This window comes from Leucoraja erinacea, chromosome 7, assembly GCF_028641065.1.
Source record: "Leucoraja erinacea ecotype New England chromosome 7, Leri_hhj_1, whole genome shotgun sequence".
In the NCBI taxonomy this organism is placed as follows: Eukaryota; Metazoa; Chordata; class Chondrichthyes; order Rajiformes; family Rajidae; genus Leucoraja; species Leucoraja erinaceus.
This window is the reverse complement of record NC_073383.1, coordinates 29,917,646-29,942,189: the sequence shown is the minus strand read 5'-3', so window position 1 is coordinate 29,942,189 and position 24,544 is coordinate 29,917,646. Positions and strand designations below refer to the sequence as shown.

Below are 24,544 nucleotides of genomic sequence, written 5' to 3'. Positions count from 1 at the left end.
AGTTACTGAATATTTTATTGTTGTATTAATACATTTGAATAAATGCAGTTATTTAATCACCGATGCTAATTGCTAACCAAAACATTTTCTGTTCCAGATATCCTAATGCTGAAGTGTTTGCTGTGGATGCCAGACTAGTTTTTGACAACTGTGAAACATTCAACGAAGATGAGTCGGACATTGGCAGAGCTGGTCACAATATGAGGAAGTTTTTTGAGAAGCGTTGGGCTGAACTTTTTAAGGGAAGCTAAAGCAATCAGATCACAAAGTTAAAGACGTTGAGCCCGGCAGCCTAAAATACTGGTGTCTTCATGTATACGGGGAAGTGCAAGATTGTTTGCACAAATCAGCAGATGTATCACATCACTTTTTAAAATGTGGAAATACCAGCCAAGGATTATTCTGAAAAAGGTTCACTCCTTTGGAGACCGTAGCTCTTGAACTATGGAAATGTTTTATGGACAGCTTCGGTAGAACAGGGAAGCACACCCAAAGAGTTCAGTGGCATGGGGTGGTCCTAGTGCAATAGCAACCAATATTTCAAAAGCACTGAATAAATATACAACCACCAGAGCTGTAATAGGGGAATGAAAATCCCCTCCCTCACTTAAAAAAAAACAATATACGTGGAAGTAAATGGAAAAAATCTTGAATTTCTTTTGTAGCTTATATTTTAGTGAATGTATTTAATTTTTGTTAATTTATGAATAAAATGTCAATTCTTCATTTTCTATGAAAAGGAAGAGGCAGCAAAATTGCTTTAAATCTTCAAGGAAATAAAACAGCGAATGTTTTTGAATAATAAACAAAGCCAATTGATAACTGTTTACACTGTTCTGTCCGGGAGGGCACTGGAGAACCTCTTGTTACTGTAGACATAAATTTACAGCTCTGCTTATCAATGCACCACCTACTTAGTCTCAAAGTAAATTCAAAAACAATGGATCAACAAAGAAACATCTGTATATAATTGTTCATTAATGTTAATATTAATTAAGTCTTGTTCAAATATGTATGATGTGTACATATTGTTTCCAGGCATTGAATATTGTTATGCCTTAGAATAACTGTAGCATTTTATTTTAGTCTTAAAATGATTATACATATATGGCTTGTACATATCCTCTACAAACACTGTGGAGTCTCCTAATGTTGGGTAGTGCCTGCCTTTAAAACAGGGTGTAGGGGATATTAGGTTTTCCATTTTCTATTTTTGTTATATAATTTTTGAGCCACTGTGGTCTCATTCCAATATAATCATTTGTATCCATACAATAAATTACAATTTCCTATACACAGTATTTTTCATAATGCATTTCCCTCCATCTGCCTTGCCACATAACTTGGTACACAGTGGTAATTGAAACCACTGTTTAACCACTGTTAAACTACTGTAAGTTGCAGTGGCTTATTGGGGGCAGCTCAGATCAGAAAATTTTGTACCTGAGTCAAAGTACTTGAAGTTATTTTATTTAAATATGTTGTGAAAAAGGGTAGTTTTCTTTTTTAGGAGCATTATTTTTCACTAGTATGTGTGGCACGGACATAATAAAAGGGTGTTTTCCAAATCTGTTTCTGTTTGCTTGATTTCTATGATTTATACATTTGAACTGTTTTATTGTAGTGGTTGCATTTAATCTGATGAATGTTCCATTCAAACCTGGTGTCCTGAGGAACATGAAATTTGTTCTTAGTTCAGTTCAGTTGGCAGCCGAGAAGCTGTGTCATCATCAAGAAATAACCTGCTGGAAGAAGTGAACAGATCAAGCAGCATCTGTGGAGGCAAAGGGATGGTGGGTTATTTTCGGTGTTGACCCTACATCAGGACTCTTGTTTCAACAAGCTGTTACATTAACTTCTTCAAACTATTGCTTAATGAAAATTGCATTGTTTTAATTGATTTTAAACTACTGATAATTAGCCTGGCAGACTTTAACTTTATAAAGTTTAAAAACTAAAATTATAACTTCCTGCTCCAGTAAGGACAAGGAATAAGAATGTAAGAAGAAGACTGAAGACATTTTGCTGCATCATTCGATAATATTATAGAGTCGTACATCGTGGGAACAGGCCCTTCGGCCCAACTTGTCCCATCTACATTAGTCCCACCTTCCTGCATTTGGCCCATATCCCTCCAAACCTATCCTATCCATGTACCTGTCTAAATGTTTCTTGTATGTTGTGATAGTACCTACTTTTAGCTGATCAAGTACATCATGTACTCTACCTAGTCACTTTTTAGAGTGCAAAATTCAAGCTTCAGAAAATGTTCCTACTACATTGCCAGTTCTTAATCTTTAAGATCTTACTGCGATCATCTTTTATTCTTCTGAACTTTAATATAGGTCAATTGTTCCCCTTCATGAGAACCCCTCCTTTGTCAACAATCAGCTACTTTTGTTTTTCAGTAATTCCCCTCATGAGACAAACAATGCCCCATGACCATCTTGATCTCACTAATCATATTATGCCCTCCATAATATTTGGGACATTTATTTCTTTGCTTCTGTACCCCACAATTTGAGATTTGTAATAGAAAAAAATCACGTGGTTAAAGTGCACATTGGCAGATTTTATTAAAGGCCATTTTTATACATTTTGGTTTCATGTAGAAATTACAGCTGTGTTTATACATAGGTTCCCCCCCCCCTCCCCCCATTCCAGGGCACCATAATGTTTGGGCCACAAGGCTTCACAGGTCTTTGTAATTGCTCAGGTGTGTTTAATTGCCTCCTTAATGCAGGTATAAGAGAGCTCTCAGCACCTCGTCTTTCCTCCAGTCTTTCCATCACCTTTGGAAACTTTTATTGCTGTTTTTCAACATGAGGACCAAGGTTGTGCCAATGAAAGTCAAATAAGCCATTATGATACTGAGAAACAATAATAAAACTGTTAGAGACATCAGCCAAACCTTAGGCTTACCAAAATCAACTGTTTGGAACATAATTAAGAAGAAAGAGAGCACTGGTGAGCTTACTAATCGCAAAGCGACTGGCAGGCCAAGGAAGACCTCCACAGCCGATGACAGAAGAATTCTCTCTATCATAAAGAAAAATCCCCAAACACCTATCCGATAAATCAGAAACGCTCTTCAGGAGTCAGGTGTGGATTTGTCAATGACCAATGTCCGCAGAAAACTTCATGAACAGAAATACAGAGGCTACATTGCAAGATGCAAACCACTGGTTTGCCACAAAAATAGGATGGCCAGGTTACAGTTTGCCAAGAAGTACTTAAAAGAGCAACCACAGATGAGACAAAGATTAACATATCAGAGTGACGGCAAGAGCAAAGCATGGAGGCGAGAAGGAACTGCCCAAGATCCAAAACATACCACATCATCTGTGAAACACAGTGGTGGGGGTGTTACGGCCTGGGCATGTATGGCAGCTGAAGGTACTGGCTCACTTATCTTCATTGATGATACAACTGCTGATGATAGTAGCATAATGAATTCTGAAGTGTATAGACACATCCTATCTGCTCAAGTTCAAACAAATGACTCAAAACTCATTGCCGGTGGTTCATTCTACAGCAAGACAATGATCCCAAACATACTGCTAAAGCAACAAAGGAGTTTTTCAAAGCTAACCCCCCCCCCCCCCCCCCCCCCCCCCCCCCCCCCCCCCCCCCCCCCCCCCAATTCTACGCTAAAGATGGCTGCAATACAGGCCTGGCAGAGCAGCAACAGAGAAGGTACCATGAATCGCAGACTTCAAGCAGTCATTGCATGCAAAGGATATGCAACAAAATATTAAACATGACTACTTTCATTTACCTGACATTGCTGTGTCCCAAACATGATGGTGTCCTGAAATGGAGGGACTATGTATAAACACTGCTGTCATTTCTACATGGTGAAACCAAAATGTATAGAAATGGCCTTTATTAAAATCTGACAATGTCACTTTAACCACATGTGACTTTTTTTCTATTACAAATCTCAAATTGTGGAGTACAGAGGCAAATAAATAAATGATAGGTCTTTGTCCCAAACATTGTGGAGGGCACTGTAGCTTCTGCGTGCTGTGGTCATTGGTCCATGTGGCCTGACTCCAAGACATTGATAAGGTCGAAGCAGCAGCCTCTTTGGCCTTGTGCAAATTAGGTCCATGTTCCTGATTGGACAAATGGAGCCTCCTGGCTATCTTCTATGCCAGGTTTGAAGAGGATGCACATGCTGGAATGGTATGATTAAAAAGGAGGATCAGGGGAAGCTAACTAATGGAACCATTAGACAGTATGTAGAACACAACTACACTGTGGCACAGTGCAGAGTTGCTGCCTCAGTGCCAGAGACCCATCTTCGACTCTGACCTTGAATGCTGTCTGTGCGGAGTTTGCATGTTCTCCCTGTTACCGTCTGTGTTTTTTCCGGGTACTCTGCTTTCCTCCCACATTCCAAAGGTGTGCTGGTTTGTAGGTTACAAAGGAACTGTAGATGCTGGTTTACACCAAAGATGCTGGAGTAACTCGGTGGGTCAGGCAGGTTCTCCAGAGATGCTGCCTGACCCGCTGAGTTACCCAAGCACTTTCTGTCTATCTTCAGGTTAGTAGGTTAATTGGCTTCTGTAAATTATCTCTAGTATGTAGGATAGAGCTAATGTATGGGTGATCGATGGTCAGCGTGGACTTGATGGGCTCAAGGGCCTGTTTCCACACTATATCTAAACTAACATCATTGTGATCAACAAACAGCCAGTTTTGTAAGATATATGAAGCGGCCTTGTGTCCAGGCCCCTTTTAACCATGCACAGATACCTATTGGCAATGTAAGGACACTTGCTGTACCTGTACCATGACAAACGCTGATGTCTATTGGAGGGACTGCGGCATATACTGTTATTTCCTGGTCAAGGGTGCAACAGAAATGCTGCAGCAAAAAAAAAAAAGTACCTTGAAGACATCAAGGACCCTGCAAGGAAATCTCTTATCAGATGAGGTCTCACGAGCAACCTGACAAATGCCAACCCGCAGGAGCTACTTTCCTGAGGTTCTTTATTATTAAACAGCTGTGGAAAGACCGCTGCTTTACTGGAAAATGACAATTATGTCATAAGCCTGGTGGTTTATGACATCAAAGCCCCCTGGAATAACATTTCATCCTCGAGAATGGCTCTCGAGTCTGGCCACCCATCCCGACTAAAAAGTTGGAAATATAATTTAATAGCTGAGACAGATGGGTCAAACAGTACCCCTGCTGAAATTGTGCAGTTTAAAGCCTGCAATTTCCCATGGCATTTGGGGATAAAAATTTACAAAAAATGCGAACGCTGGGAAAAAAATCAGTGCAAGTGACACAGGCCAGGTAACATGGAATAAGCAACGAGCAGGTGCTGGAAAGGGCACTTAAAAAAAACTAGAGATTTACTGCTATTTTGATGGGAAAGGTTCAGCAAAGAGACTGTGGGCGTTCAAGCTGGTTTACCTCACCTTTTCAAGGACAATTGATGGAGAGGCAACCACTCCATTGCTGACCTTGGCAACGATTGCAACCTCCACTTAAGTGGCTCTTGCGCGATCCCCATCCGTTGCACCGCTGCGCGCAGAGCTGGCACAACCAAAGATCTATGGTCTTTGGGCACAACCTATGTGGCACTTGGCTGATCTCGACTGGTCGCATTGCGCCGCGTGCATTGCAACCAACGATCATAGAGCAGAGCTTTGATTGCAACACCTTCAATCATGTGGCATGTGGCCCGTGCCCTAACCCTATGGGTTGCACGGCGCTGCGTGCATTGCAACACTGTCAGTTATGTGGCCCGTGCCCTAAATATATATATATATATATATATATCCCTATGGGTTGCACCGCTGCAGCGGGCAGAGTGGCCGTGTCCACCTGCCCCGACAATCCCGCGGCGCACGCCCCCGCGTGGTGGGGAGCAATCTTTGGTGGGGGGGGGGGGGGGGGGGGGGGGGGGGGGGGGGGGGGGGTGAGGGCCGCTGCAACCTGCGTGGCGCGCGGTCACGTGGTGCGCGCCCCCGGCGGCAGCGAGGCGCGGCGCGGCGCGAGCACTGGCAGTTGGTGGAGGAGGTGGAGGCGGACGGACGGAGACTCACTGCGACGTCGAGGGGGGGCTTCTCTATTTGTGAGTTGTTCCACCTTCTCTCCCCTCTACTCACTGTTTTCTCCGGCTCCAATGTACACGCTATTCTAAGGGAGAGCGACTCGGGGCCGTTGAGGGGGCGGCGGTGTCGGGGCTGTGAGTAAATACACGGGCCGAGCAATGGTTAACTTTATGCTTCTGCAGACACTAGGACATGTACACGCTGCAAACTCGAGCAAAACACAAGGTACCGGCGTCTGAAGAAGGGTCTCGACCCGAAACGTCACCTCTTCCTTCTCTCCACTGATGGATGCTGCCTGTCCCGCCGAGTTACTCCAGCATTTTATGTCTGTCTTAAGTGCTGGAGGAACTAAATGGGCCAGGCAGCATCTGTGGAGAGAATGGACAGACGAAGTTTCGGGTCGAGACCCTTCTTCAGATATTTCCTACCACGGATCCCACTTGCTATTCCATCGCTGCAAACCTGTGGAGACACAAGGAATTGTAGACGCTGAAATCTTGATCAAAACAGCGAGTGCTGGAAGAACTCAGCTAGTCATGGTTTGATTTTCCTGAGTGACAGCACCCAGATTCCTTGTTTACTTATTTTACAGTTGACGGGCAAGGGTGTTTCTCCCCTGGTTTAAAGATTTAAAGTGTGGAAACAAACCCTTCTGTCCACCGAGTCCATACTGACCATCAATCACACGGTGACCCGAAACGTCACCTATTCATTTTCTCCAGGTTGCAGGTGGTTGCCGGAGGTTGCAGGTAGTGGAAGCAGGTAGGGAGACTGACAAAAACCTCCTGGAACCGCACAGAAACCTTGGGCGGGGCGCAAAGTCTCCAGAGGTTTCCGTTCAGGTTTCCTAAGTGGGACAGGGGCATTACTCCAGCATTTGTGTCAATCATCCATCCACACTGGTTCTACTTTTTCCGCTCTGCACGGAGGCCAATTATCCTACAAACCCGCACGTCTTTGGGATGTAGTAGGCAGCCACCAACGTCTCTGGGAGAACATGTAAACTCCGCACGGTCAGGATCGAATATGGGTTGTAACTCTTCATTCCTTCACTGATGCTGCCCGATTACTCCAGAAATTTAGGTTTTGCTTGACCAGTTCACATTGCCTGCCTGTCTTTCAAGTTTCATTTTGAATGTCCACTTAGGAATGAGGTTTAAATTCGCATCATTAGGACTTCATTGATAACCATACAAAACGATCCCAATACAAAACGTAGAATGCTTGAGGAACTCTCGCTCAAGCAGCATCTGTGGAGGCAAGAGGTGTACATAATTTTGAGTTGTGACCCTGCATCGATGACCATTTGCCTCCACAGATGCTGCTTGACCAACTGAGTTCTTCCAGCATTCTGTCTTTTTACTGTTCCAGATTTCAGCTTCCACAATCTCTTTTGCCTTCATACTACTTTCCCAATATTGCACTGGAATGGCTAGACTTTGGTGGCCACAGAGTCCTGAGTGGGAAATGAACTGATAACTTCTCAACACTGAGAGGTCATAATGCTACTGACTGAGCCACATTTGTAAACTCAGGAAATATAATTGGACTAGATCTTGCTGACCTGTTTTCCTCATCTTCCAACATGCTGTTGAATATCTACTAGAGTTACTTGAACACTCAATGTATTTTTTTGGTAAACCAGCATCCGCTGTTCCTTGTGTCTGATTCACTAGTCGTGACTTGCTAACTAAGCATTAAATAAGGCAAATTAATTCCCTTTTAACTTGACACTTGTAGAGCGAGTTGTTGGAAGTGCTTGGATGCATTAAAAGTCATTGGTTGGTTAGGAAAAGAAAGGATAGCTTACTCTGGACACATGGGTGACATTGGTTGCTCTGATAGAAGCTGTTTTGATACCGTGGCAAAGATGGAAATCTGTTTGAGGGGTGGAATTCAAACTTGTTTCTGGGAAAGAAGAGTAGGTTTTGGGTAGTGATGACATTTTAAAATATGTCAGAATTAAAGGACATTCTTTGAGGAAGGAGATGAGAAATTTCTTTAGTGAGAGGGTGGTGAATCTGGAATTATTTGCCACAGAAGGCTGTGGAGGTCAAGTCAGTGGATATTTTTAAAGCATGGGTAGATTTTTGATTAATACAGGGGTCAGAGGTTATGCGGAGAAGACAGGAGAGTGGGGTTAGGTGAGAGAGATAGATCAGCCATGATTGAATGGCGGAGTAGACTTGAAGGTCGAATGGCCTCATTCTAGTCCTATCACCTATGACCTTATAAGATGAGGGGAATAGGAAGTAAATGATTTTCAAGGAATAGGTTTTTTGAGGAGATGGATCACTGAAGATTTGAAAAGGATGAATGGTTAGTTTAAAACAACTGGATCTTTGTCTAGAAGGCTCTAAGGCCATGAATAGGAATCGAAGGAAGTTGGCAAACAAGAGAAATACATAACTGGATGCAAGAGCCTTGGAAAAAAAGCTTAGTTTGATAGGAAAGGGAAAGGATGTGAAGTGGTGAGGCAACTAATGGAATGATGTGTATGTCAGTGATAAACAAGTCCTTGTGCTCCTTGAAGTGATAGTTGGAGATGAGTGCAGAGGAGAATTGGGGAGGGGGTTTTAGGGTGATGGTTAGTAATAAAAGAAAAATTGGGGTCATATGTCCAGGACATTCTTGCAATAGTAAGAGCTTTGGCAGAAGTGAGTAGATCTCGATACTATTTTGTTATATCTGATGATAAATGGCTGACGGGGGACTTAGTAAACTATAGCAATAATATATTTGATAGATTGTATGGTGTTTTCTACAATGATTCTGTGAAATACATAAATAATTTTGGAGATTCAATATTTTTGAATATTCTGTTACCATTTTATATCTCTGCTCTTTGGAACCCCAAGGTATGTATCATAGTGAAAAGTTATATTATTAGGCTGTGGGCTGAGCATCGAAAAAGTGTCTAGAATTTAACTTTCGTGACCCATGTCTGGTATCTACCTGAAATTTGGCACCGGTTTAGATAAAATATCATTAAGAAGGAATTCGTAACTCATGTGCCAAAAATTGCACACTAATTAATTAAGATAATTAGAACATTTATTAGAAAAAGTAACAGTGCCATCTAGTGCTCAATAATAGGCAGCTTAATATTACTCTATGGGGAGCTAGATTCCGTGCTGCGGGCAATTTACTTCCTGGCTCAGGGAGATCACATAACGGGGGTAGAGAGAGAGAGAGAGCCTGGGACGGAGCAGCCAGCCTACCGCCCAGTAGCTACCCACCAACCACCACCTCCACCGGTTGCGCCTGTGCCGAAGGACACCGTGGCTGGCTGGCAGGCGGGCCGGCAGAAGGCACTGAGGTGGCGGCGGTTCTGCTGTCCGGTCCCGGCTACTTCCCTCCCCGGCCACAATGCGGTGGCTCCGCACCTGGAGCGTCACAGCAGCGGTGAGTGAGTGAGTTGCTGCCATGATCTCCGACCCCCTCATTCTCAATGCTCCTGCTCCCCCCGCAACTTTACCCCTGGCGGCCCAGCCAAGTTTACTACTTTGTGCAGCCCAGGCCATGCTGACCCGGGTTTCACCGGCTCCTGAACCCACCTGATGCACAGATCCTGTGCATTCCCCACTGACTACCAGTTACTTTCCTGTGGTAGACCCACTTGCTGGAGTAACTCAGCGGGTCAAGCAGCATCTGTGGAGGAAATGGATAGGCGATGTTTCGAGTCCAGACCCTCCTTCAGTTTGAGAGTGAGGGGAGAGAGAAACTAAAGATATCTTGTGTCTCTCAGTCTGAAGAAGGGACTCGACCCCAAACCTCACCTATTCCTTTTCTCCAGAGATGCTGCCTGTCCCGCTGAGCTACTCCAGCATCATGCGTCTACCAGAGGACAGTACTTTGTTTTAGGGACTTTGCACGAACCAGTGTCCAGGATCTGGATGAGTAAGTACACTGTTCATTAAGTCTTAGCGACGTCAATCACCGCCTGACCTCTGGCTGTCTCCCAAACCATCTCGGAGAATGAAGATCGACCTGTGATCACGGTGAGGCGTACCCCTCTCTGTACCCATCTCTGTACCCATCACTGCCTCGAACCTGTGGATTAAAATTGATCCAACCACTGCACTTGCTGTAACTGAAATGAACAGGCGGACCTTTCTCATCCCTACGGTAATCGATGAGATGTGTTGTATTCCATGCTCCCGGGTATATATCAATTCAAACTTGGACACACTAAACAGCAATAGTAGACTGTATATAATCATTTATTTTCCCAATCTTTTGTTTTAGATTTCATAGTGGGTATGTCATGAATGGCTGGGCGGCGCGACTCACGTTGCAGCGGCCTCTGCAGTCCGTCTGTCTTTTTTATTTTTTGTCTCGTTTTCACGTTTCAAAGAGCAATACGAATTATACATAAAACCATCTACAGACAAATTTACAAAACCATTATTTATCAGACTAAAAACATTAAAATTGTGGACTGTTCAACAGATTTTGGGTCCATTTGTTCCCATTATTATGTTTTTCCATGAAAATGTATAGAAAATGAGAGGGGGTAGGACCAGAAAAGTTTTTGAACTTCTTCTTACCCCTTTTGAACATGAACGATATTATTTGTATTATTTGAGTTACTTATTTGTTTGTTTTCCTTTGTGTTTTATTTTCTTTTTTTATTGCTTATAAGTTTATTTGTGTTTGTATTTTTTAACATGTTCAATAAATTAATCTAAAAAAAATAAAAATAAATAAAAGAGTGTGGTTTAAAGTGTTTGTTTTTAACTGGGTATGTGTGTGGGGGGGGGGGGGGGGGGGCCTTAAAATCTTTCCCCTGCACAGAGAACCCGACCTTTTCTCTGTCGGGTCTCCGTTGTCATTGGGGCCTAGCACCGTGGAGCGGCCTCCAACCGGAACGACCTGGGGCTCCAGTCGCGGAGCTGCGGACCTACTTACCATCATGGAGCTGGCCGAGTTCGGAGCGGGAGGAGCGGTGGTGGAGCACTGCCGCAACCCGACCCCAAAGATTCGGAGGCTCCAACCGCAGGTCTGGTGGACAGTAACACCGGGAGCCCGCGGGTCCCTGCTGGGAGACCGCTTTTCGGGGCTTCCGCAACAGCGACTTCTCCCGCCCAAGTTGCGGGGTTGAAAATTACCTGGAGCGGGGCCTTACATCGCCCGGCGCGGCTTTAACAGCTGTGGGACTTGCTAGTGCACGCCGGGGGCTCCAACACCAAGACCCGGAGAGCGGCCTTGCATCACCCGGCACGGTTTTAATGGCCGCGGGACACTTACCATCGCCCGCCGGGGGCTTTGACTCTGACATTGGGAGGAGAATGAGGAGTGCAGGGAAGAGATAAGACTTTGCCTTCCATCACAGTGAGGAGGAGATTCACTGTGATGGATGTTTGTGTAAATTGTGTTGTCTTGGTTCTTCTTGTGTGCATGACTGCAGAAACCAAATTTCGTTTGAATCTCAATGAGGTTCAAATGACAACAAATAAATTGTATCATTGTATACAAAAAGGAAACATTGCATTTTTATTTGTTTATACGCAATGTACGAAAGAAAACACTACAATCTCACAATAATAATCATGTCTTGGACCTTTTTGGGGAACATTGTTACTTTAGTACAGTTGGGTATTCAAAGTATTCTTATCAAGAGTCTTCCTGAAAGTTGAACTGTTTTCAAACGTATGCATGCACGCACAGTAATCTGCAGTTCACTCTCTTGCAAAAACTAGATGACAACTTGCTGAAAGTTCACAGTAATCATTAATCATACTCTCATGGTTTATTATGGTTTAGGTTATTTGTATTATTGTTTTGACAGTTAAAGCCTCTTGCACTAACCTTCCTCTCTGCCATGATCCCAGAGTGCTCTCTGCCTAGCTAGCCTGAAACAAAGCACGTGATTGATCAATTGGTGTCCGAATCAATGTCAAACGTGCTTTGATTGGAAAATTGGAGGTTTTTCTCATATTTAAAAAATATGTGCAGGTTTTGTTCTTGATGAGTTTCAGGTATGATTTATATAATAATTTTACACAATATGTTAAAAATACAGGTAGATATGTGATTTGGGTCACAAAATGTAACGAAATAGCACCTCGGCCCACACCTATATGCAGGACTGAAAACCATTGTGTTTGTGTTCCTGGGCTTTAGCTGCACAACTTTGCAGAAGAGGGATGGGAATGTTTGCATTTGGAAAAACTGTGATGTTGAATGTGTTGTTTGTCACACTGATAGACACTTGGGACTCCTGTCATCTTAAGGGAGAGAATCCCAGCTTGATATCAGTGAAGCGCAAATGCATCTTTGCATCACGTGGACTTAGTTCCAAGTTATGTAAATGTTTTCTGATTGGTTCTGATACATATTTTTCAATTAAAAACATTAAGTAAAAGGAGTGTTTTTTTTCACTTCATCATTGGAAATGAAATTAAATATGTTGCTACTTTTGGCTAAATATTGGAGTAATTTTGTACCTGCAGTGTATGAAGCTGAATTTTCACAAGTAGTAACTTTTCTGACTGGCTTACCAGTTAACAGTTGCTGGTGTTACTTTGAGGCAAAATATTTTTAGTTCTCAACGTATTTAGGGATTGGGAAAATAAATAAAATTGCTTTCACTTGTTTTAATTTTAGAATTTGCCATATGTTCCCATTCAACAATAATCATGTCCAATCACTCAGTGCCATGATTAAAATAAATCTTGTGGCTTTGAAATAAAAATGTAACATTGGGTCAGAATCTGCTGTCAGCAGCAACCTGCCTGCGTTGCTAACCAAGGGTTAAGTACATATCTACCTGTTCCTGTGCTTCGTGGTTGGCCCACACCTAAATAGAAAGTCTAAGGTCTTGTACAACATAAATCTTTCATGGCAAGATGGTGAGGGTGATACAGGTGGAAACATCTGCCCATGAAGCAGGTGGAAGAAATGACAACTGGCTAAGCCAAAGTTCCTTGCCTAGCTAACATCAAAACTATTCTAGATAAGACAATTTAAAAATGATTAAACATTTAATTAAACTCAAGCATTTAACCAATTAAGTACACTGGGCAACAATTGTTAAATTATGAACATTTTGCTTTTGTCCTTTGCCTCTGTTTCTCACCATTCAAATGAGTGAAGTTAACGTAGTTCAACTCCAAGGTCAGCGCAATCAGGAACTTTCCTGTAAAGGTGGCCAGCAAGATCATGACCTTTTGTGTTCACAAAGGAATCATAAACATTGTGGTAATTTAGTCCCCACAAAATTTGACCCAACGGAATTATCTTTACTTGATATGTGTTCTGTAAATGTCAAGTTAAAACTTCATCAGAGATCTAATTTTTGTTTACTTTGCATTCAAATTATTGATTTGAAATGTAAACGATATGCACAGAAATTTTGATGGAAACATTTTTATTTGAAAGTAAATGGAAGCATGTGAATGCCTTCAATCATTGCTAAACTATCTTGTTTAAAATTGTCTGTGCCTCCTTTCCTCTCACCATCAATGGCTGCCATTCTGTTTCATGTTTGTCTGAGAGTTAAGTTCTTTAGTGTTTCAAACTTGGATGGCCAAGTGTTAGGCTACGATGTGCTGTGTTTTAAATAAATTGAAATAGCAAAGACTCGGAGCAAGTTGCACATTTTCTCGATTAATCCATGTTTGAAGCAGGGCTGCACAGAACAGCTTGATTATGCACACTAACATTGACATGCATTGCACAGCCATATAATTTTTAATCGGGTTCCTGATGCAAAACCAGTTTCTGTCAAATCTGTTTTTGCTTAATTTAAGAGTCATTTTGGAATATTCCTTTTTCAGATTAACTACTTATACTGGATCATCTGTGACTCCCATCATCTTCATTGAAAAGAAGCAACATCTCCCTTCTCCCCTTGCCCCATAACCCTACATCCCTAAAAGCTACCTATTTTTGCCTGACACTTTGTCAACTCTCTCCACAGATGTTTCGTGACCTACATTTCATGTTTTGTTTTTGATGCTCTACTTCTCTCCAATCCCACTCTCCAGAATACTCTCCCATTAATGCATCAGTGCTCAGTGCTCTTAGCAGTGAGAGGTGTCCTGTATTTAGATCATACGTTGGCTTCCCCATAGACAATCTATACAGGATACCATTTAGCTTTGTTTAAACACTGTCCACCCAGTCATCAACTGAATGACCGGGAAATAATTTGTCTCAGGCTTACCCTAAAGAAACAATAACCAAGATTTTGCAGTGTTGAAGCTATTGGTGGAACTAGAATCATTGGTGGAAGTAGAATCAGAGTGAGGAATTAAATGAGTACTTTATTTAAATTTTTTGCTAAGGAGGATTTAGTCAAACTATGATGATATGAACCATAAGACGTAGGAGCAGAATTAGGCCATTCAGACCATCATGTCTGCTACTCTATTCGTTCAAACCTATCCGCTATTTCCCCCTCCCAATTCCATTTCTGCCTTCTTCCCGTAATCTTTAAAACCCTTATTAATCAAGAACCTATTAATCTCTGCTGTAAAAATACCCTGTAATTTGCGCTCCACAGCGTCTGTGACGATGAATTCCACAGATTCACTACCCTGTGGCTAAAGAAATTCCTCCTCGTCTCCATCGTAAAATTACATGACTGCCCTCTGGTCATAGACTCGCCCATTATTGGAAGAATCCTCTCCATATCCACTCTATCTAGGCCTGTCTTTATTTGTTCGGTTTCAATGAGATTCCACCTCCCCCCCCCCCCCTATCCAACTGGAGGCTGCAATGGATGAATAAATAAAGTGGGACTAAAAGGTCCCAAGTAACCTAGTCCATATGGAATACATTCCAGGTTACCGAGAGAAGTTGGGGCAAAAGTAGATGAGATGCTGGTAGCAATCTACTAATTTTCTTTGCACAAGCAATCATGGGTAAACGCACCAACAGTGTCAGAGACAGGGAAATACACGTTCGTAAATGACGGCAGTAAAGCAAGCTGAGATTTGATAAAAGTGTGTAAGATAATGAAGAATTTAGATATTTGGAGTAATAGAGAATGTTTCCTGTGGCCAAGCTTCGACAGCCTGTTGGCACTGAATTATGATTGGCAGAACAACCAGAATCACCACAAAGAAAACTTTATGCAATGTGAGCTGAGGATTTGGAACACACTGTGATAAAGTGGTTGATATAATGTCAGTTGTTTTCTTCAAAAGGGAATTGAATGAATACTTAAAGTGGATAAAATTGCAATAAAAACAGAGTAAGTGTGTGGACAAGTTACCTGGACTAAATTGATTACTGTTCCGATGAGCTCCTGCGGATTTAAATTCTCCTGTGCCAAGTTGTTCTACGAAGGAATGGTACAAAGAAAATTGAATAGAGAATACAATTGTGCTTAACTGCCACATCAAAGTAAAGATTATAAAGTTCCAAAACCAGCAGAGGAACAGAGATTTGTTCAGAATAATGTAGTTGACAATACAGCACCAAAGCAAAGGCATTAGATCTGTGGAGCTTTGCCCCATTGGGAAGCAGCTGTTGTTTTTGTATTTTCACATCATTTGCCACAGGAGACAAGAATGAAGCAATGGAAAGATTAACATTCTGACAGGTTATGATTTGAATTCTCCTTTCATGGTCACAGTAGCTCTTTATTTGGTAAAAACAACAAGCAGCTGGAAGATTTTATAAGCTCCCACAATCTTTTCTCACAATCGCCATTCACAAATCTCCTTCAGGACTTGAACCAGAATTTGTACTCATGTTTGGGACAAGGCAAGTCAAATTTATTGTAATATGCACAAGTACTGTGAGGTACAGGTACAATGAAAAGCTTGTTTGCAGCAGAACTCAGCACACAGAACATAAATTATACAAGACAGTGGAAAGAAAAAAGCTGTGCAAAACAAGACAGTGCAAAAACGTAATTAGAAACAACTCCATGCTGGTGTTAGTGGTGTTCCGTTGCTGAAGTAGATTTAGGCTTGTGCATGATGGTTCAAAGTTCATTTACATTTTATGCAGTAGCCTAGTCCTCTCAGATGTCATTTCTTTGGCTGCTAGCCACAGGATAAGAGCACTTGCAGGCAGTTGCAACAATTTCCAGCATTGGCATGTATTGCAGTTATGCATTTCCTTTTTCAAACTTAATGCAAAAGTTAAAAATAATCAGTTGCTGATAATGCCTTGGTGTAATGCTAATGGGTGAAAAGTATTCAGGTGGGTTGTAAAAAGGTCAGTTCTGCTTATTGTTCCTTTCCACAAGTCTGCAAGATTCCAGTCCTCTTTCCAATGCTAACAAAACCTTGCCGACAGCTTTATGCCACCCTTCCTGTAATCTTAGTACTTCCACATCATTCATCCTATGTTTTGCTCACGCATGTAATTTACCCCCTGCCTACCACTGGCTTTCTCAAGTTCCTACGTGCACTGATACCTTCATCTGCAGACTGTCCATGGGTAATGAATGAGCCTATTTTTTAAGTAGATTTTGGTCAGAAGGTCAGAAAATACACAAAAAAAATCACTTGATATGTTAACCATAAATCCACAGTTATGTGTTAAACGGTATCGAAGCACATAATAAAAATAACAAGAAAAAACAATAACAAGATAAGAAAAAAAACAATTCCCAAAAGTGGTTAGCGTGAGAGGAAATTAGTTCTTCTGTACAAAGAAACAAATGTATGTTGTCCTTTTGAATTTAAGAATATTACGGAAGCTAGTTCACATGTGCAAGTGTCTAGTTGGACATTTATAACATTTGGGATGACCTGTATTCAGATACAGTGGGGTGGTCTTTACATTCCTGCAACACTCTTACATACGAGAGCCCAGCTGTCTTGTTCACTTTGGTTTAGATACTGCTGCCCAGTGGTCCCAAGTGCCTTAATGATCATATCATGGAAACTTGTATGGTGAATCAAAATATTTCCAATGCATTTCCTTTTTAAATTTTTTTGTAATAAATACTGAATTTTGTGAAATAATTTTGCACTTCATTAATCTTTTCCTTATTTTATATAGGTTTAATCATAAGGAGGAAACCCAAGCAAGCAATACCACCCGACCATGGTGACACTTGTCCAAACTCTGACGGATCATGTCGATGACGTTAATTGCTGTGCCTTTTCTTCCACTTGTCTGGCTTCCTGTTCGCTGGATAAATCAATCCGTCTTTATTCACTGAATGATTTCTCAGAGCTTCCTTTCTCACCACTAAAAGGCCACAGCTATGGTGTACATTCCTGTTGCTTTAGTTCTTGTGGGAACTTTTTAGCTTCAAGTTCAACTGATGGGACGACTGTGTTATGGAATCCCCAGTGTGGAGAGAAGTTGGCTATATTGAAACAGCCTAGTGAAAGTCCAGTACGGGTTTGTAAATTCTCCCCCGACACCAATTATTTGGTATCTGGCGCTGCCGATGGGACTGTGGCATTATGGGATGTTCGCAGGAAGAAACTACGCAGGTGGGTTGGATACAGTGCTTTTTAGTTCAAATATTTGCATGCAATGTCTCAAAACTTCCTTTGTCCCAAGCTTTATGGTAATTAATAATTACATAATTGTTTCATTTAATTTAAAGAAAGTAGAACTTGATATTGATGCATTGTAGGCTTGTTTTTGTTCGACATCTTTCAGATATTAGTAACTGATTAAAAAGAAAATTGTAACTGGCTTGCATAGCTGCCAAATAACCCCATTTTTGTAAATGCACTTCAAAATGCAATCACCTGTTTCATGATTTTGCCTGCTACATGTGTATAATTCCCCTTTTAATGTCTGGCAGTTTGTGTGTGAAACAACAATTATATAGTGGAGGTAAATTTTCATCTTTATACGTGGGGCACCCTCCTTTCTATTGTACGGCGTCACAATCAAAATAAATAGGATAGACTCAAAACAAATGTGGCATCTTTAAACTAGGCATCAGTGAGAAACTATGGGCTCAGCAACAACAGCCTAATGGTATTCCACTACAATCTGTAATGTTGTTATCTGGATCATCCTGCATTCTCAATATTGACTTTTAAGCAGAGGACTGACCTCAGCTCAAATAATGTGGAAGGGTGGAACCAAGCATTCCTGAGAATGCGGTGCCAGCCTGATGAATTTGCAACATTGTACCAGATGAGTGTGAAACAACAAAACAGCATGCAGTAAACCTACATGATTCCACAGTCAGTAGATTAGATCATAGCTCTGCCATCCTGCCCTATCTTGCTGTGAGCAGGAAAACAGCTAATGAGAAGAGGTGACTCACAGTCCTTAATGAGGTCAGGGCACAGCACGTGAGTGCTAAAGATAAGACCAAAAAGCATTCAACAATCGGATTCAACAAGTAGTTAGACAATCCATCTTGGCTTATTCCACCATCCCCAATAACACATAAGCCACACTTTGCTTCATCGTGATATACAGAAATGGCTGTTTACACTGGACACAACAAGACAAAAGGGTCAGACAACATTAAGGCTACCGTAATGAAGATTGATATTGCAGAATAACCTGCACTTGCTGCTCCAAAATGACTAGATCTGCCTGTCATTGTGGAAAGTTGGCCATGAATATTCACAAAAAGGAAGGCAAATCAAATTGATCTAATTACAGCCCAAAGAGTTTACTCTTAATCGTCAGCAATGTGATTGAAGGTGCTCATTTACAGCTATCAAGCAACAGGCATCGGTAACCTGTCCACTGAAGCTCCATTTCACTAGGACTCTTCATCTCCAGATCTTATGTTCACCCTGTTGTAGGAAAGAAGCCCGTTGAGCTGGAAAAAGTGCAGAGAAGATATACAAGAAAGTTGCCAGTGCTTGAGCTCCAGAGCTATAGGGAGAGGTTGAACAAGCAAGGCCATTATTCCTTGGAGCACAGGAGGCTGAGGGGAGATCTTAGGGAGGGAATACCCTGAGTAAGGGAAACGAGAACAAGAGAGCATGGTTTTAAGGTGAGAGGGGAAATAATTAATAAGAATTTGAGTGACAACTTTTTCACCCAAAAGATGGGTATTTGGAAAGAGTTGCCTCAGGAGGTAGTTGAGGAAGATGCAATAACAACATTTAAAAGACATTTTGACAGGTACTTAGATAGGAAAGATTTAGGTGCATGTGGGGCAAATTGGACTAGTTTCAATGGGGCATCTTGATTAGAATGGATGAGTTGGGCTAAAGGGCCTGTTTTTGTGCTGTGTAACTCTGACTTTATTACTGTTCTGTTCAAATGTGAACCAAAGAGCTGGCTTCCAGAGACGTCATCAGGGTGACTCCTCTTGATATTTAAGAGATTGGAATCAAAGGGCAAACATCCCAGTGATTGGAGTCATACCTTGTCCAAAAGCATAGTAGTAGTAGTTTTTGAAAGTCAATCACTCAGTCACAGGACATTCGTGAGATATTTTTCTGAGGACTCTATATGTGATGAAAGGTGTTTGATATATTAGCGGTTTACGTCCTGACACCTCATCATCTACCAGGATACATTGGGAGTATGATGCAATTCTCTCCACTCCTGCATCGGAATTGCTCCAACAATCATTAAAAAGTTCAATGTCCTCCCTACCAAAACAAGCTTTTTGATTCGTACTCCAATCATTACCACCACCACAGTGTGATGCCCAAGAGCACCATCTATCTTGTGCGTAACTTTCCTAATCAAGCAATGCCTTGCAACCCTGTAATGTTTGCCTGCTACTAAGCAGAGCAACCATTGTGCTACCCTTGACAAGGACACGATCTACATGGGAGCATTACTATATGTAGATTTCTCTTGTGCATAACCCTGGAAATACAGTGCATTCAGAAAGTATTCGGACCCCTTCACCTTTTCCACATTTTATTACGTTACAGCCTTATTTTTAAATGGATTAAAAAAAAATTTAATCATCAATCTACACACAATACCCCAGAATGAAGAAGCGAAAACAGGTGTTTAGAGATTTTTGCACATTAATTAAAAAGAAATAACTTAAATATCACATTTACATAAGTATTCAGACCCTTTGCTATGCACTCAAAATTCAGCTTAGGTTCATCCTGTTTCCATTGATTATCCTTGAGATGTTTCTACAACTTGATTGCAGTGGTAAATTAAATTGATTGGACATGATTTGGAAAGGCACACACCTGTCTATATAAGGTCCCACAGTTGACGGTGCATGTCAGAGCAAAAACCAAGCCATGAAGACGAAGGAATTGTCCGTAGACCTCCGAGACAGGATTATTTCGAGCCACAGATCTGGGGAAGGGTATAAAACAATTTCTGCAGCATTGCAGGTCCCGAAGAGCATGGTGGCCTCCGTCATTCTTTAATGGAAGAACTTTGAAACCACCAGGACTCTTCATAGAGCTGGCCGCCCGGCCAAACTGAGCAATGGGGAGAGAAGAGCCTTGCGCAAGGGAGGTGACCAAGAACCTGATGGTCACTCTGGCAGAGCTCCAGAGTTCCTTTGTGGAGATGGGAGATTGTGGAGAATGACAACTATACATGCGGCACTCTACCAATCAGGCCTTTATGGTAGAGTGGCCAGACGGAAGCCACTCCTCAGTAAAAGGCACATGACAGCCCGCTTGGAGTTTGCCAAAAGGCATGAGAAACAAGATTCTCTGGTCTGATGAAACTAAGATTGAACTCTGGCCTGAATGCCAAGCGTTAGGTCTGGAGGAAACGAGGCACCGCTCATCACAAGAGATACAAGATACAAGATACATTTATTTGTCACATGTACCAATTGGTACAGTGAAATGTGTGGTCACCATACAGCCATACAAATAATAGAGCACAGAACACGATAGTCTTCAACACAGACATCCCCACACAGCGGGATCAAAGCTTCCCACTGTGAGGGAAGGCTCCAAGTTTCAGTCATCTTCCTGTATTGTGCTCTGTTGTTCCCCCTTGGTCGGGGGGCTCCCGAACCACTCGCTGTCACCACTACGGGCGGCCCGATGCTCAGGCCCGCTCGCCGGGATGATGGAAGTCCGACGTATGGACGGGAGAACAACCTCAGCGGCTTGGACCTCTGAATCGGCCACTTGCTACCAGAGACCACGGCTCCCGAGGTCCACAGGCCGCGCTGGGCGGAGATTCAACGCTAGCGGCCCTCGTCAAAGTGTCCCAGGACTCCGCTATGTTGGTCAGCGCCGCCTGCGCTGGAAGCTCTACATACCCCAGCTCCGAGATGTTGAAGCAGCAGGCCCAGCACTCAGGAGCTTCAAACGATGATCCCAGGTGGGGCATCGCCCGCTCTGCGGTGAATTCAGCGCTGCGCCGCCGCTGCTGAAGCTCTGGTCCGCTCTCCGGCAGGAAAGGCTGTGCCAATTCAGTTAGTCGGCCTCGAGAAGGAGGGCGAGGACGCGACTCGGAGAATAGTAGCGTCCTTGCCAGGAAGTGACTGGGAAACAGTTTTTCCCTTGCCCTACCCCCCTTCCCCACATAGAAAAGCTAAAGAAAACTCCACAACATACTTTAAAAACAGACTAAAAATTTAAAAAAAGATAGAAAACAGACAGACTGTAGGCAGAGGCTACCATCAATACGGCGTCCCTAGTGACAGATGCTACCATCAATGCGGCAATACCATACCTATGGCGTGGAGATGATTTCCAGCAGCAGGAACTGGGAGACGAGTCAGGATTGAAGGAAAGATGAACGGAGCAAAGTACAGAGATATCCTTGATATCCAACCACGGTCAACGGGGGGGGGAAATCACCCTGGTGTGGAGTTTGGGGTCCGATGGCGGTACATCGCGGTCAGTGACTGTGGGACGCTCCCGCGGGTGTGGGGGGGGGGGGGAAGAAGAAAGGAAGAGGTGGAGCCAGTGGGCTGAGGGAGAGCTGAGAAGGGGAGGAGATAGTAAGGACTACCTGAAATTAGAGAAGTCAATGTTCATACCGCTGCGGTGCAAATTGCCCAAGCGAAGTACGAGGTGCTGCTCCTCCAATTTACGGTGGTCCTTACTCTGGCATGGAGGAGGCCAAGGACAGAAAGATCAGATTCGGAATGGGAGGGGGAGTTGAAATGCTGAGCCACCAGGAGATCAGGTTGGTTATTGCGAACCGAGCGGAGGTGTTCGGCGAAGCGATCGCCAAGCCTACGCTTGGTCTCACCGATGTAGAGCAGCTGACATCGAGAGCAGCGGATGCAATAGATGAGGTTGGAGGACGTGCAGGTGAACCTCTACCGCACCTGGAAAGACTGCTTGGGTCCTTGAATGGAGTCAAGAGGGGAGGTAAAGCGACAAGTGTAGCATTTCCTGCGGTTGCAAGGGAAGGTGCCCGGAGAGGGGGTGGTTTGGGTGGGAAGGGAAGGGAAGCATTGATCAGGGAGTTACGGAGGGAGCTGTCTCTGCGGAAAGCAGATGGGAGGAGATGGGAAGATGTGGCAAGTGGTGGGATCATGTTGGAGGTGGCAAAAATGTCGGAGGATTATTTGTTGTACGTGACGGCTGGTAGGGTGGAAGGTGAGGACAAGGGGGACTCGGCCCTTGTTGCAAGTGGGGAGGATGGGGAGTGAGAGCAGAGTCACGGGGTGTAGAAGAGACCCCGGTGAGAGCCTCATCTATTGCATCCGGCATTTCTCCAGCATTTTTGTCTACCTTCGATTTTCCAGCATCTGCAGTTCCTTCTTAAACAATATGATGACTGACCACAGATTTCTCTTCGTTTATGGTACGCAAGAGAATCTTAGGCTTTTGTCCTGTAATATTCAGCCTTTGCATCAAGCTTTCTGTGCAAAAGGTAGTCGAACTTCCCTGATCCAAAAATGCGTATGTTTGCAACACTGTATTCCCTTTGCTGCTCCTTACCTGTACTAATTAGATGGAGAAGATACAGGTTTCTTCACCGGCCCCAATGTCCACACATCTGAGGCGAGGAAACAGCATTGCTTAGTCGGCTTCTCAATCTCTTCAGCATGCTTTGTTGGCTTTTCCTTGTTCTTCAATTCAGTGTGAAGTATTTCAGTATGATCTTGTTTACACACATCACAAGTCTTACGACTTGCAGTATTTGACCATCCAAAGCATATTCTCCTTGAAGAAGTCCATCTTTTCTTTATGTTCCTTCTGCTTGATATGTCAACACCACCTTATTGTGTTGCCAATTTTATTACAGAACAAACAAGAACCTTGAGTGTTAATGGTAGATGCATCTCTTTTCATTCCACCTGTTGTTGGAATTCCTTTCACTGCTGTTTCTACAGGTATTACAACAGTTGCAAAATTGCTTTCTTTTGGTCCTGATCTTCCTCATGTTTTAGCAAAAGTAGAACCTTTGACAGTTGCAGTTGGTTTAGGATCCTGAATGCTTCCATGAAGTGGATCTGACATTATCCTTACTTCCCTCTGCATGAAATTCACCAGGTCAGGAAACTTGGCTCCATGTTTATACTCTTCCTGTATCTGACCTGCCCTATCCCTTCTCCTTACTCTAAGCAATTTTAGAAGGATACTAGACTAAGTGGGACCCGTTGGGTCCCTGTTGCACGGGAGGCCTGGTCCCCAACGCAACCCGTTCCCCAACGCAATATTCCACCACTCATCCATAGCCCCTAACTGCGCAGGCACGGCTCATTTCCCCTCATACCCCAGCACTCTCTCCCCCTCCTCTTCATTCTCCCTCTTCTCTCCCCTCTCCTCCTCCCTTCCCCCAATCCCTCCCTCACCTCTCCCACCCTCTCCTTTCCCCTACCCTCAGTCACTCCCATAACTCCTCTCTCCTCCTTACCCCCCCTCCAATCCCTCTAACCCTCACCTCCCCACTCCCTACCTTCATCACTCTTCCCTCCTCTCCCTCTATACCCCCCTCCTTCCCCAGCACTCCCTCCCTCCCCTATTCACCCTTCCTCTTTCCCCTCTCCTCCTCCCCTCCCCAATCCCTCCCTCACCTCACCCTCCCTCGACTTTACCCTACCCTCAGTCACTCTCCCTCCATAACTCCTCTCCTCTCCCTACCCCCCTTATCCATCTATCCCCCCACCTCTCCCACTCTTCACCTCCCCATACCCCCCCCCCCCACTATCCCTCCTCACCTCCCCCCACTGCCCTCCTCTCCTTCTGTTCCCCACTCCCCCATCCTCTCCCTCTATTCCCCCTCCTATCCCACCAGACATGAGACAGGAAAAAAATGAAAAAAGAAGAAATAGATTTCTCCGCGGATTTTGAAATTTGACAAGGCCTCACCGCCACAGTCTCGATGCCTCCTGGATCGCCGCATAGAACCCCGGCCAGGGCCTCGCGGGTAGAAGCCCGGGTCGGACGAAGCGGCCGATGGCGCCCACAGCTGGGCACCACGGAGGCCATGAAGTGGGCTCGGCTGCTCGGCACCACAGAGGCGCCCGCAGACGTAGTTCCAGCTGGCGGAGCGTTAGTGATGCTCACTCCGCTTCTTCAGCTTTATATTCTCCTCGCCGGGCGAGAGCATTAGTGATGCTCACTCTGCTCCAGCTGGAAGAATAGTATTTTCATTTTACTTCTTCATCAAGTAACAGAATTCATGTTGAAATCCATCATTCCGTGCAGGGGGAGTAGTG

General features: G+C 43.5%; 2 protein-coding genes across 2 annotated transcripts in view; both read left to right on the top strand.

Moving 5' to 3' along the window:
* The window catches only part of baz2ba (bromodomain adjacent to zinc finger domain, 2Ba), a 153,465-nt gene extending 151,897 nt beyond the window's left edge, over positions 1-1,568 (top strand). Inside the window, 1 exon segment of the mRNA XM_055638807.1 lies at positions 98-1,568. Coding sequence (XP_055494782.1) covers positions 98-251 — 154 coding nt within the window. The 3' untranslated portion in view covers positions 252-1,568.
* A 4,426-nt stretch (positions 1,569-5,994) lies between these two features.
* Positions 5,995-24,544, top strand: part of wdsub1 (WD repeat, sterile alpha motif and U-box domain containing 1) — a 33,337-nt gene continuing 14,787 nt past the window's right edge. The window contains exons 1-2 of the mRNA XM_055638116.1: positions 5,995-6,092; positions 17,041-17,483. Of these exons, the coding sequence (XP_055494091.1) occupies positions 17,086-17,483 (398 nt within the window). The 5' untranslated portion in view covers positions 5,995-6,092; positions 17,041-17,085. The remainder of the gene's footprint in view (positions 6,093-17,040; positions 17,484-24,544) is intronic.